Source organism: Myzus persicae, unplaced genomic scaffold (genome assembly GCF_001856785.1).
Source record: "Myzus persicae strain clone G006 unplaced genomic scaffold, MPER_G0061.0, whole genome shotgun sequence".
Classification (NCBI taxonomy): domain Eukaryota; kingdom Metazoa; phylum Arthropoda; class Insecta; order Hemiptera; family Aphididae; genus Myzus; species Myzus persicae.
The window spans coordinates 255,303-268,431 of NW_019101675.1; the positions used below are offsets into that span (position 1 = coordinate 255,303).

Sequence of the window (13,129 nt, forward strand, 5' to 3'; positions counted from 1 at the left end):
TTAATAATTTATATATTATTTAAATAAATTTGATACTGATTTGAAGAATCACTATAATTATATTTTTCTTAAATGTATTTTTAAAACATTTGGTTAATTTTTAGAAGTATTGAAATAATTTTAGTATAATTTATATCTACAGGTTTTTTAAAAATAATTTTAACATAAAATAAACATCTTTAGTTTATTTATTTTTACAGTTTTACTAATTATATTAGTATATCTAACTCCAGAAATATCTTTCTAGAACTGATGAAATTACATTTTTCAATTTTTGATTAACATTTTTTCATAGTTTTGATTTTATAGGTAATAATTAAGATTATATATAATAACATTATAAATTATAAATTTAACAAACATGAACATTTAATCTAATATAGAAGTACCTAATAGGTATATTACCTATTATCAATACCGTATTGAACTAAATAAATTAAAGTTAAATATTTTTAAGAAGTTAATCTGATGGCAATATTGAGTCTATATTATAATAAAATAAAAATTGGTGGTCCAATAAATTTTGATACGCAGAACATTAAAAATATTATATCTTTTATTAGTTAGCATTGTTTTTGTTTGTTATAATAGTGTAATAGTTATTAGTTACACGAACATAAGTATAGGGTTTAAAAGATAATAGTTTTTTAGTCAATAATTGATTAGTATAAAACTTAGTAATTATTGGTTTTTTTACGTTCATAAATTGTAAATAAAATAAAGACATTTCAATATTATAATATTACATTTACATTCTTAGAAAATATAATACAGGTACTTGCGAATAATACACGTACCACAATAATTTGTAATCTTAAGTGTTTATTAATGTTATGTTTTATAGTCATTATAAATGAAGAGCACTTGGCATATAGTGTACATCGACACTAGTACGAACGAAATCTAAGAGTGATTTATTGATTGGGGAAAAAATATTACAGTAGCTGATTCTAACGACCAATCACAATGCGTGTTAACTCCCTTTATGGCCATCAGGTAATGCTTGACATGATAATAATATATATACCGACCCTCAATAAAACTGTCTTTAAATTTACCATGGACCAAAGAACATAAATTACATACCTATTTAATGAATTAGAGTAGGTCTATAATCTAGTATAGGTATACATGTAGTGTACCTAGAGCATGTTGGACCTTTCTTGGAAAATACCAGTATTATTTAGTATAATTTATAATATAATTTATGTATTTTAGATAGGTAGCCTAATAATAATTATGAATTTAATAAAATATTTAATTTTGAAGACATTTATTTTTAAATTAATTTGTTGAATAAATATATTTATTTATATAACTGAGAAAGAATTTAAATGGAGTTTTTTTATAATATTGTAATGTTTGTATACGTTATACAAGCTTATACTTATAAGTTTCTTTATATATCGCAGTACTATGGTTGTGAGTATATATATTATGAACTTTTTTGAAAAAGTTTTTTTTATTTGTTTATCTGTATAGACATTGCAATATGCAATACATTTTTGACTGTCTACATAGATCTCTATATCGTATACTTACAGAATGTGCAGCATTAAATTGAATATGATTTTAAGTGCTTAAAATCATTTGCGTTATCTGCAGGTTTTCTCATCGGAGTGCATATATATATATACGATTACCTGCGTTTGTATATCTATATAACTCGTTGAATATATATTATTTTATTACATTGGGATGAGCATATTGTAGTGTACGTGGGTGTTATGTTATAATTATTAATGCAACTAGTTATTGCGCCAACGAAGACACTGGTACGAGATAGCGTGCGAATATATTTATACTCAAATATATATATGTATATATATATCACTGCACACACCTGCAGCACAGGGTGGTTGGAGGGAGTCGAGAGCTTCGATGTGGGCGAGTGTCGGTGGTGGTAGTACTGATGCTGATGCTGCCGTTGCTGGTAGGGGTAGCGGCGGCGTGTATATTCAACCCCTCCGCTCGAGGAAAAAAGGGGGTGGAGTTGGGCCGCCGACGACGACGGTACAGGAAGGAAGGGATGAGGATTCTGAGAGTGTCGCCCTCAGTGCGCCGCCGGATAGCCCAGGCTTAGCATGTTGATCCCGCTGGATTAGTGGAACGGCTACCCAGTATCAGGTTAGTGTTTTGCTCTTTTTCGTCCTCCCCCCTCCATTCACTACCACTTTAGCCCCTTCTCCACCTAATACCCCTCGATTCTAACTCGCGTTCGTCATGTGATATCATCATATCGTTATAAATATTATATTATATTGCGTTCCGAAATTTCGTTCAATTAATACAAATTTAAATTCATATATTTAATAATATAATATACTGCACCTACGTATTTTAGGAATATGTGGCACAACTTAAGGTACTAGAATTATGGCAGTTTTGTGTTTTATAAGGACGATGAATATTTTCTTGATATATTATACGTATAATTGTATATAGGTGATGCACGCGTTTAAGTTAGTATGCGGGGAAACATTAGATGGATAACTTTAACCAGTTAAACCCATATAATATGTATGTCTTTTACTGCCAGTTCACCGGGCATATAAGTTAGGGTAAGACATATTTTTTTATACTAGTCTTTAAAGTTATAAACCTTATAGTATTTATTTCTTCATGTAAAACTCACGGTCGAAACAAGTTTAAATAATAAAGCTTAACAAATTAACATTAAAATGCGCCTGAATGTGCAGTTCTTATTTTATATAATAATAATAATAATAATAATAATAATAATAATAACTTTATTGCAACCATAACATCTTTACATATTAAAACAAAATAATAAATATAGGTAGGTATGTATACGTAAAAATATAAATTAATAAAATATAAATTATATGAAAATTGACAATGTTGCAGCAATATAGAAGCGTTATTTTATGATTTGTATAATTAATATAGCTCACAGTGATAATATAATTTTTAAAACAAAATTATTCTTTATCTTCATAGAATTTGAATGCTTTGGAAATATAATTATACATAAAACCTATTTTATATTAGGAAAATAATAATATAACTGTCTCTTATCATTTTATATAATGTAGTTAAAATGTAAAAAAAGTCAAATAAACTATACATCTACTTTAATTATAATTTCTAATTTTAAAATACTTAAGGATAGAATTAGTTAATAAAAGTAAATTAATTTTAATTAACATTGTAAATACCTACTGTACCTATATATAATTAAATATAAATTTAAAAAAAAAATAATACTTTTTTAAAATGTGTTGGTGCATAAAAACACTAAACTTTATATTTTTTATTGGAATATTTGGTACTGTACCATGGCTATATAACATTATAAATAATTACCAAATTATGTGCAAAAATACATATAATGTTGTAGGTACCTATATTATGCCTACATAATATTCGTTTATTGCCTTACACAAAATATTGTAATTGATCTAATAGTTGGTATAATTTAGCACAATATATTACATTAGTAAAAATCCAAATAATCATCATATTTTTGTTGTTATTAAATAAGTTTCATGTAATAAGGAAATAAGGAATAAGAAATTATGAGCAGCGGCCCATTGACCATAACTTCACAGTGCTAAAATCCAATTATCAACATTATTACCCCAATATAATTAATATTGATTATATTTATAAATATATGGTATATACCCATTGTAGGTAGGTAGGCAGAGCTTGAAAATATTTACTCAGAAATTAGCACTGATATGTTACAATTTGTCAATGATTGCTCTGAATCAATTTGTGTTTTCGCTTAAAGAATCATCACGGGATAAATTAATTTAAACAGCAATTAAAATTCGCACGAGTTCCTCAGTTAAAACACAGTAGTGAGAAGTAAGTGGGATTTATTAGTGTTTTTCTTTCGAGTTGTAAAGCCGACTTAATACCAGCGGATCACAGTTGATCTCAAACGATTTTTCGTTGTGGCCTACTGCAGTTTTTTTCAATTTATTATATATACCTATTCCCCCCTTATTTATTCTAGTCTAAATATTAGGTATCATACTTCATCTCGCATACAGTTTAATAACCTTGAATACCTTGATCACTTATCTATATTTTAAGAATTTGGCTTAAATTGTATTATGATCCTTTCAAATGGAAATGCTATAAATAATAATAATATTATATTTTTAGGATGTCACTATAAAATATAAAATGTACGTTGATTTTAAAAACAAATTAAAGTTTCAAATTTTTATTTCAAGAATGTTATTATATATTATCTATTATAATGTACAATATTGACATTGTAATTACGCTGAAAGTTTTTTCAAACTTTAACTTTGGCGTCAATTATTTAACTATTAAGTACTACCTATAATTCATAGTAAAAATATTTTTAGAAATGACATATACTAATACATTTATTATTCATATAAGTACTTAATTTCTGATAAATTTTTTAGTGCCTATTTATTCTATGTACTTGATCTATTATAAATTTACCTGTACGAGTATCGTAATTGATTTCAATATTTTTATTTATCTAATATGTGATAGTCAGCAAATAATTGTTTTATGATACCGTAGCCTGTAGGTAATTATACCTAAATATTCAATATGCTCTTAAAATGTATGTTATAAAAAGATAAACATACCTATTGAATAAAACCTATTAATTCACGAATAAAAATTGTACATTGCGTATTTATATTTTAAAATCATTTTTATATTTAAAAATTGTTTAATATTTGGAAAATGTATTAGCTAACTAAATTATTTTTATTATACATTTATTAAAACTTATTCAAACGCATATTAAAAGTTTGTGCTACTTGAAATTATATATATAATATATATTGATGATATATAGGTACAATTTATTGTCATACGAAGAAGGATTAAAAATATTTTAGCTTTTTTATATTTATATATTATATTATATAGGTACAATAGGATAGTTTTAATAATTTGATGCAAAAGAAGTTTTAAACATAATTTTACATTTTTCCAAACCGTTTTATGATAATACAATTTCATTTTTATAAAATAGAAATTGTATATAATATATTTTTTAAATTTAATTAATACTCGCAATAGTATAGGTAGGTAGTGGTTAACTTTTATCTTAATCGCAAAAGGAGAAAAATTTAATAATTCCATTTTATGTATTCGTATACATAATAATATATTATATCGAAGTCGGTAGATGAAAAAAAAATTTTAATTCAAGTCAAGTTTAGTATTGAGCGAAAAGCTTCATTTGATAACGCGTTTGTTTAAAAACAAAATAAATTTAAGAAAATCAATGAATTATTTTCGACCATACAAAATTCAAGAACCAAGTATTTAAAATTTAATATCAAGTCTATTATTTTAAATAAATTTAATTTAATTTAAATATTAAATTTTAACATTAAAATTAAGTATATAATATATGTAGAGATTTTGGAGATGGGTAGTTAGTTACGTAGGGGTATATATAGTAAGTACTATAAATGATATACAGTTTTACTCTCTCGTTTACTTGAAGCGTATGCCATACATTATTGTTAGTTTAAACGATTGTAAATTCCCTGCCGTGTTACGACAAGTATATATAATTTAATACTGCACCGCACACGCGAATTTATCGGTATACCCGCGTGGTTATATTATTATTATTATATTGTTATTTGTTAGTCTTATGTATAGGGTTCAGTGCAATTATTATACACTATGCGTTTATATTATTATGTACAATGCATGTATATACGACATAAGTATTATATACCTGTAATAATAATAAATAAAATTGAGTAGTGATTTGTGCCTATATGGTGTATACATAGGTACCTACCCGTATAACATAATATATTATTATATACATGTGACTGCGGTAGGTACCTACATCGGTTACCCTAACCATATATTATATACATGCACAGCTATATCTATATACCGTTTTGGGAAAAGCAAAGTTAGATTTTTATTCGGGTCGTGTAATTTTGGGCTCCGGGAACATGGCTTTTCATAGTTTAAAAAGAGTTAAATTACCCCCCCCCCCTATCCCGCCTAACCCCTAACTTAAAACTCTGCAATATAGTATTAAATAATATAATATGAACTCGTACACGAATAAACTAATATTATAATATTTAATATAATAATAATATCGTTTTGTGAATTATACTCATCGTAGAAAACGCAATCGCAATAATAGTAATAATAACAACAACAACAATAATAATAATAATAATAATAATAATATTATATTATGTTTTCGTCGGTGTGGCGCTCACGAAATTTGACGAGGGTCGAAGCGCGCGCACCGCTGTGCGCATCGTACTGGTACAGTGACAGTGCTAGCGGCAGCCTTTGTTGACGCGACGTAAATAATTATTATAACGTAAAAACACGTCGTTTTTCGGCAAAGTTTGAAGCAGCGGCGGCGGCGGTGGCGGTGGCGAAGGTGGACATAATATCATATTATTATTATTATTATTATTATTATTATTATTATTATTATTATTACTATTAGTATATTATTATTAAAGCGGCGCACGACCTTCGCTCGCGACATCGGCAAAAACAACGGCGGCGGCGGTCCGACCGTCGACCGTAGGGTGCGGGCAGGGGGTGCGGTAATAATATCGTATGAAAAATCGTCTGCGGACAAGACGGCGTACGAGCGCGAAACCGTAAAACAAATGAACCCGTTTGCCGAGCGCATATAGGTACACTCTCGAGGTGCAGTGCGGGTGCAGAGGGTCTGTGTGAGGGTGTGGGTGGTCGGGTGAGTGGGTAGGACGTGTGATGGGACCGAAAGAGTATACAGGGGGGGAGGGGGGGGGAGAAAAAAAGAAAATACCGTACGTGTGTCGAGCGCGTATACGTGGCGGTGGCGGCGGCGATCGGGGGCGAGAGAGCGCAAGCGCCGCCCGAGTGGGCCAGACGCGGCGCGGCCCGCCCATTACCCGGGATGGTGGCCGCCGCCGCCACCACTGCCGCCGCCGCCGCCGATCGGTTCCCATATCTCAAAGCCGGGGGGCTCAAACCGCGGATAGTCGACCTAATCTGAGGTCAATTTGTTAGCTTAACTTTAAAACTCCGCGCGGCCGGCTCTCACGTATTATTATTATTATTATTATTATTATTATAATAATATACAAATATATTTATATATACTACATACTGCTTGCACTTAAATATATATTATTATATTGTAAACTTGCATATTATAGTATATATAATATAATAAAATATAATAATAATATACATAATATTTACACGTGACATACATTGTGCGAAGTACGGACCGTTTCCGTGCGTGTGTGTGACGATTATATTTCACTCGAGTCGGATCAACGGTATTATTATGTTATAATCGTATACGGTTACAATAATATTTATTAATTCGTTATTTCGCGCCGTACGAAATTTTGGATTTTTTTTGTTTTCGAAGCGAAGGAACGAAATATTGCATGACGGGCATAAACGCATCAAAAGTCAATCGGTAAGTCGAGAGCATTATTTGTCGTTATTTAATAATATCTAATGTTATAAAACTATACTCGTATTATTGTCATAGTAATCTTCATTATCAGTGTTGATCGTGTACCCGTGTAGGTAGTTTGTACGCGTAAAATGAGATTAAATAAGATAGGTAATCAGGATTTTCAATATTAAGTGTATACCTTATAATATTACTGAACTTCTTACGCGTATCAACAATTACGTATAAAATAAGTATGTATCTAAAATTCTAAAATAAAATTGACAAAATAAAAAGTAATAAAACATCTTCTGCGTGCGGTGCAGACGACCGCGACACTGTTACAGTATACGACTATGACAGACGCGCCCGCTTATATTGTGTACATTTGTCATTTAAGTGTACACAAGTCATAACGTCCGATGATCCCGAAAAGTCGTTGGTGATCTCGTAGGTTTTTTTTCCGAAGTGAGTAAATTCGTTAAAATTGTATTTCATCTTCATCGTCGTATAATTATAATTTATTTTGTTACCGTTCTAACAGACAAGCTGTGGTATAATAATTCATAGGTACCGTGCGTGGTGCGTCCTGCTAACCCAACGCCGCCGCCGCGTATATTCCGCACGTGCGTTTTCGGGACCGTAAATCGCGGTTTTCACCGGGCAAAATTGTATAATATATTGCCCACCATTTTCGAGGTACGTTATTAATATATCGTTTTCCGATTAATTTTCATCAATTATATCGTGTGTGTCGTGTGTACGGCGTCGTCCGTTGCGGTCCCCGACCCGATCTGGTGCGTATATGATATAGAATAAAATAATTATATGTCGCGGTCCGCGTCACCAGCGCACGACGGATGAGCTTAGTAGCGGCGGACAGACAATTTTTCCGTTCCCGCGGCTGCTGCAGGAGGATTAAAGCTTCAACAATATAACGTATTAAAATAATATATTATATTATAAATGAGGTATTTACTATATTTTTATCGTTCACCCTCGAATTGTGTAGACATGAATTTAAAAAAAATTATTTTTAACGCATATTATAATATTTTATACTGCAGCAATGCGCAATAACTGAAAAGTCAGATAATTTATTTTTATATTAAAATAAATTTAGGCTATTTAGGCTTTTGTCTTAGGTTTTTTTTGTTCTTGTCGAGAACCATCGTAAAAGAAAGGCTATTAATCACATATCGAATTAAAAGAAAAAACTTCATTAAAATATTGGCACTGCTATACATCACGAACCAGGATTACTGATTTTATAACTAATTTTATATTATATATATATACTATATAGTGTATTTATTATGCACATTATAATTATTAAACTATTTATACACACAACGGTTATTATTGCCATTATAATATATTAACTAGGTAGGTATAGGTACTTTAGTCTCTAGTTCAAAGAAAAATTCATAGTTTTTATTTATTTTTTTATAATTTACCGGGACCAGATTTTTTACAGTAATTGATGTGGTATGCACAGGTAACTTAATATATAACAATACAAGGCAAATTAAATAACATATAGGATAATAATATTAACAAAGATTACATTTTTAGAATTTAATAGTTAAATTACCTATACTCATATGATTATGTTAAAGTAGTTGGTAGTTTACAATGTTCTTTTTGTATTGTAATAATTATATATTAATATGCTTGACTCAAATCTAAAATTATCTAGAGAGGTATCAAAAATATCTAAGGTAATAGCTATACATATTTAACTTATTATTTCCTTTTTAATCACATATCTACTTTAAACATAATTGTATGTTTAATATTGATCAACCCAACGATTATAAGAATATAGAAAAAACCTTTTAAAAATGTTGATGATACATAAATATTGATCATATTATATTCATATAGGTGGACCTAGATAGTGGCTCAAATAGTTTTTCCTTTATTTGTATTCTCTTTGCCATTGCGTGGTTGTGAATAATATTAACTATTAAGTACATATTAAATATAAAATAAGAATATTTGATTCTATAAAAATACCAAATTATTTCAATAATGTTATTGTTAACTGTAAATTTTTTACTAAATTCACAAATAACAAGAAAGTGTACCTATATATACTCATATTTTTATAATAGTAAAATGTTGTATCTATAGGTTTTATTTTTTATTTTTTTCAAATTCAGATTCAGTTAGCTTTTGAAATGTTAAGAATAATAAGTGTTTATATTAAAATTGGTACCTACTTTATATTTTTTGCTGAACATGTTTTTTGTGTATACAGTCTACTTATACGCATATAATATATAATACAGATTTTATTTTTTTTGGGCGGGAATATAGATTAGGTAAATATTATATAACCATAGAGTATGACAACAAAAATATTTTTAAGCGACAGAGGTACTTATTTATAATTTTTTGTATCTTTTATATATGTGGTTTATTTTTTAAGTGATCGAGTTGCAGTGCAAAAATAATATGAAAACTATTCGTAGGTAGCCTATTATAGCAGGTAGACTGTACAAATAGTACTTATCTATGCATAAATTATTTACTAGATTTGCATTCAAAAAATACAAATATTCAAATAGTCTCATAGAAATATGTGTATAATAGTGTAAAGGTGTTTAAAATTTTAAAAGATAAACTTTGAGTATGAACGTTTTTTTTATGACGTAAATAAATTACAGTGTGGAATTACGATAAAATTATTCTCTTTTCAGGTAAGACATGCACCTATGTGTATAATTTATGTTTATGTGATTGGCTTAATTCGATTTACAAGGACTCAATATAATTCGTTTTAAAAAAAGGTCATCGATATAAATTGGTACTCACCTACTCATTAAATATTTGAATAATTTATATTATTTTATTCTTTATTGTTTTTTGTGTTATCGTTTAAACACGATTCATGGGACACATGATAATTTTCGTAGCAAATTTGTATAGCATATTTTCCATTGTAAACACGTTAAAATTATTTTATAATACATATATACATTGTCCCCCCCCCTTAATACCCCCAAAAAATATATACATTTATATACATTTGAATTCTTATTTTGAAATTTATCTGTATACATATTCATTTTTAGGGACATAAATATTATTTACTATGGACAACTTAAGTTTTATTGATTAACTCGAGATTTTAGAATCATAAAACAAAGCCTCGGAGTCTTTAAATGCATGTTTTATGATTGCATTTTCTTTTATGTGAATAATTCTTAGATTTTCTCTTGCTTACGAAGGTTTAGTCATGATTTTTCTGTTGAAGCATTTTAATCTATGCACACATAAAACCATAAAAATCGTTTGGATTTATCAATATTTACCTGGAGTGTTGGTATAAATATACATAATATGCATACGCATTGTTTTATTAATCTTATTGCAGGCTGCGCTACATAAAAATTTTGTAATTTTGTTCTCAATGATCGTTCAATTAATTGTATATAATCTAATCTACTTGACGATTAAATAAAGATATAGAATATATTGTAAGTTATTATGGCGTATGCCTATATTATTGCGTTTTTATTCAGTTATTAAATTAATATATATATATATGTATAGAATAGAGCAATATTAAGAACTTGCGTGTTTATCATGTGGACAAAAAATATATTTTATCACAACCACTCCTCTACGGCTCTACATAATACTTGGGTTGGTACTCATTGTTTAACTATAGGTACTAGACGTCAGTCAAGATATTATATTATAGAAATTGACGATACCAATATTGTTAAAACCGTAAATGATTGGCATTGTTATAAGTACGCATATACCTGTACTACTGCAATCTGTATAAATGTCTGTCGAAATAAATACCTAGTAACATTTTTTTTAGTTGTATAATTAATTATTATTAAACTAGTTTAAAAAATTTTGATTTTTATATTTTTATTGTTTAATGTTCGTCATAATTTATGGGCTGAAAAGTACAATACTTTAAAACATTTTTTATACAAACCTTGTGATTATAGTTAAAATGTTATTATTTATCCGATCTATGAAAACAGTTCGATTTATTTATCTGTAAGTATTTTTATTTTCTTAAGGTAGAAATTAAACTCTTTTATATCAATCAATTTACTTTTATAATAATATTATTCAAACTAGTAAAACGTGTATTTTGAACTATGGTATACACCTACAAAATATTATATTACTATAGCCTCATTATGATGTATATGTTATATATATTATACAGACAAAATGTATAATATTCAAAATTCAAATATTATACTTATTATATATTTATATAATATTATCATGTATTATGAGTAATCAGAAGTCGCGTGATTCGCGAGCAGCTCCTGCAAATGGTTTTAATTATTAATGATGGGTTCCCATAAATAATAACTACTTATCTATCTATAGTTATATGCAACTTCATCGAGTTATTGTGTAATGATATAGTAGGCGTATATTGTTGCAATGCGCATCGAATTTAGGCACATACCTAGGTATATTATCGCTTTAATATTGTTTGTGAATATTTTGTGGTTGGTTGCAGATTTCAACTGAGTGTTCACTTCCCGCATTTGAATCCGGTAATGGTCGTTGGCCTTTGATAAGCGACAATCTATAATTAAAAAACTCAAAAATGATGGAACGCCTGGAAAACCTGACCGACCCAAGTCTGTGTCTTCAAGACTTGGTGTCGTCAACGGGTTCCGATCACCATAACGTCGCATTACAGCACGCATCACCCGCATCCTTTCACCATCCCGTGCACGACGGCAGTGCCGGACTGCACCAGGGCATGCTGGGACACCACCACGTGCACCATCACGACAGTCATCACCATCATCATCACACGGCAGTGCCGTGTCCGCCGTCACTGTTGCACCACGAACCGTTGGAAAAACTTAAGAGAGGTGCGTAGTATAGTGTTATAATCATTTTGTATTGATTATTATTATTATATTGTAAATTATGTAAGTACGACGATATCAAAAAAAATCGCCGTAACAAATATATATTAATATGTATAGTCTTTTTTTAGACTTAAAATAATGCGCACTTTCATCAAAGTTATACACAATATCACATTATTTAGGTATTCATTTTTCAGTAAATTTACTTAATTGTATGTAAGTACAATACTAAAGCTCATATATTATTATCACCCATACAACCAAACAACTACTCCTTAAATCGTTCATGTCAAACTCAAATTATTAACTCAGCCAATTATATTGAATAGTTTACTATATGCGAGCCACCCATACAAATTCATCGAAATTAAAACATTTTATACACATTTTTAGTTGTATTCATTACTTACAAGTTACAATAAAATATACAATACTTACTAACTTAGTTTATCGGCAGATAAGACATAGAAGTAACTTAATGAAACCTCACACTACATAGTTGTGATACGAAAGCTATATTTTGTTTTCAATTAGTTATTCATTACAGTTGCTAAGTACAGTAGTCTTTACAGTAGCCTTAAAAAATGAGCCGGGAGCCGCCGGCCCGGCCGCGTGTTTGACACGCCTGCTTTAAATGGATAAGATTAAGTATAAATATCAACAGCCGATTTATAGTTCAAAAGAGGATCGCTTACTTTAATAATAAGTTATAATCAAGAATTTAATATGCAATCATAATATTATGAGTTTTGGGTTACTACCTATATGCAATATAATGTATAGGAGGAATCAAGTTAAGACAAAACTTGTTTTGCATAACTCGTCAGTATTAGGTAGGTAC

At 29.1% G+C, this 13,129-nt stretch overlaps 1 protein-coding gene across 4 annotated transcripts in view; it reads left to right on the top strand.

Moving 5' to 3' along the window:
• Positions 1-1,492: 1,492 nt before the first annotated feature.
• Positions 1,493-13,129, top strand: part of LOC111030098 (pituitary homeobox homolog Ptx1-like) — a 42,127-nt gene continuing 30,490 nt past the window's right edge. Inside the window, exons 1-2 of one of the 4 annotated variants that reach the window (XM_022309445.1) lie at positions 1,493-2,127; positions 11,925-12,288. In XM_022309445.1, coding sequence (XP_022165137.1) covers positions 12,015-12,288 — 274 coding nt within the window. In that variant the 5' untranslated portion in view covers positions 1,493-2,127; positions 11,925-12,014. Of the gene's footprint in view, positions 2,128-6,942; positions 7,439-7,712; positions 8,389-11,075; positions 11,444-11,924; positions 12,289-13,129 lie in introns of those variants that run through there. The other 3 variants (XM_022309444.1, XM_022309446.1, XM_022309443.1) reach the window with 3 other exon arrangements.